This window comes from Urtica dioica, chromosome 5 (genome assembly GCF_054948205.1).
Source record: "Urtica dioica subsp. dioica isolate 48M chromosome 5, U.dioica_male_clone48M_v1_H2, whole genome shotgun sequence".
Taxonomy (NCBI): domain Eukaryota; kingdom Viridiplantae; phylum Streptophyta; class Magnoliopsida; order Rosales; family Urticaceae; genus Urtica; species Urtica dioica.
In genome coordinates this window covers 37,781,163-37,783,518 of record NC_142760.1, presented here as the reverse complement: position 1 = coordinate 37,783,518, position 2,356 = coordinate 37,781,163, and the positions used below count along the sequence as shown (strand labels likewise).

The following is a 2,356-nucleotide window of genomic DNA, read 5'->3' as shown; positions in this document are numbered from 1 at the left end:
AATGAGACAAATTTGGCGATCAGAATTTTGAGAAAATTTATATTTGGACGTGATGACTCGCGTCTGAAGGCTATACTTCTCGCGTCTATATAGACGCGATAAGTCGCGTCTGATTCTTTTCGTGTCTTTACAGTTTGTTGTAATGTTAACGTACTTAACAGATTTGTGATTATAAAGCAAGCCAAAGCGAATTAAACATTAATTTCCTATATATATTTAAATAAACAAAACACAAAGACAATGTAAATGGGATACGACGACCAAAACCAAGTTTAATTTTATTTTATCAAGTAATCAGTTGTGAATATTCACATAATGAAAATGCGTAAATGTAGTTTTTTTTTCTTCTAATTTTGGAGTGTGGTATTTTTCAAAGTAAAATTGAAGAAGTCCCCACATCAAATTTTGTAGACTATATATGTTTATTGTACAAGTAACTTAAATTGTTCACAAACCAGAATACAACAAATATCCAAACTGATTAATGTTATATAAAATAAAAAGGCAGAAAATAATGCCGTGGTTTTGCTAAACCCACTTGCTTGTTTTGTTGGTTTAGATAGAAGACAAACAATACAACAGGTATTTGTATTTCCCAAACTGCCGGTAAAAACGCCTATGGTTTTGATTTCACTCTCATCATTACCACTTGCGAAACTTTCTCACTCTATATAAGGATTATTCGTAGTGACTCAATCTCAAGTTCTCAACAACACGAGCAAAAATACCACTTCAAGAACATCACATATATTTTCCAAGTGCAATTTAGTAAAGCAAAAAAGGAGAGCAGATATGAGTACTTCAAGAAGAGCGTGGATCGTAGCAACGAGCATCGGAGTCGTAGAGGCTTTGAAGGACCAAGGTGTTTGTAGATGGAACTCAACTCTGAGATCAGTTCATCAACACGCAAAGACCAATCTCAGGTCTTATTCACAGGCCACGAAAATCCCAGCTTCTCAATGCTCAAGAGCCGTGAGAGATGAGAAATTGAAGAAATCTGAGGAATCTCTTAGAACCGTCATGTATTTGAGTTGCTGGGGTCCAAATAACTAGAACCCTTTGTATATTTTTTTTTTGAAAATTGTAATATATTATTTTATTTTCTCAAGTCAATCACAAAGGTTTTTTCAGCCAAGATCTTTTATTAACTTTCATTGCTCTTGAAAAATCTACAGAGAAACCTGGACATCTGCAAAATATCTTCTTATCGGTTGTATTGATGATGTGTTAGTACTTGTTAGATATTAATTGAATTTCATAAGTTTGTACGAGAGCACTTCCCATTACAAACTGAAATTATTTTAACGTGTGATAGATTGATCAGGCGAAAAGCTATGCCGTGAGTAATGATTCCAACCGTTGATTCGATGCATGAATACCCGGTTAAAAACCTTCCAAAACCTCTTGATACAAGATAAAGAATACCAGTTTTTGGGCATCAAATTGGATTCCACTATTGAAAATGAAATTGAAATTTAGATAGAGGATTTCTTTTCATTCATAAAACTGCCATTTCAATACACTAAACTCTATTTATAGAGTCTTACATCAAAAATAAAGGGGAATACAAAACATCACAACATTTACAGTAATATTAAATCCCGCATAGTGGTTACTAAAATCATCATAACTTTTTCGAGGGAACTCCAAAGGCCACGAAACCTTCACCATTAGAAACTATACTTTAATAGCTTTAAGTGATATAAGCCCGAATCCATTAACGTTTGCCCATTCAACTTGTCGTTTAAAGTTGGTTGATTGTTTATTTACAAAATTACTGTGTCATGCATCATTCTCCCCGGGTTTGACAGAATTCGTCCTCGAATTCGACGCATTCTTAGGTGGTGCGAGTGAAGAATGACAATCTTGATGAACTCCAAAATACTCAATTAAACCTCGAATAAATAAGACACGTCAACGAAAACTGTATCACCTCCATCGGATTGATTGATCATTGGAGAAAGAGATATCTTCGTGTCTTCATCGTATTTGTCAAAGATCAACTCTTCGAAGATCGGATCATCAAATATTGGCTCGTTGATGTTATATTTGTTGAAGATTGATTCGTCGTTGAATTCCTCGTCGTATATTGGATCACCCAATGGCTCAAAAAAATGTTCTTCATCTTCACCATCGTCATTGAACACGTATGACATAGGGTAGTCTTCAACGAATCCAGCAAAAAGTTGCATGATTCACGATCTTCTTCGGCTCTGATACCAAACTTATGCAGCGGAAATTTTGTTGATGAGATAAATGGACTACGATTGTTGGTTCGACGCATGAATACCCAATCGAAGAACCTTCTTCCACCTATTGATTCGCTCACGAATACTAGGTCTCGGGCATCAAATCG

General features: G+C 35.1%; 1 protein-coding gene across 1 annotated transcript; it reads left to right on the top strand.

Moving 5' to 3' along the window:
* Positions 1-703: 703 nt before the first annotated feature.
* LOC149398285 (uncharacterized) lies at positions 704-1,158 on the top strand. Its single transcript, XM_089615674.1, has one exon. The coding sequence runs from the start codon at positions 793-795 to the stop codon at positions 1,051-1,053; it is 261 nt and encodes an 86-aa protein (XP_089471800.1). The 5' UTR covers positions 704-792; the 3' UTR covers positions 1,054-1,158.
* The last annotated feature ends 1,198 nt before the right edge of the window (positions 1,159-2,356 follow it).

Bases quoted from the DNA above. Each gene is read 5' to 3' on its own strand.
- LOC149398285 (XM_089615674.1), top strand. From the start codon at position 793: ATGAGTACTTCAAGAAGAGCGTGGATCGTAGCAACGAGCATCGGAGTC.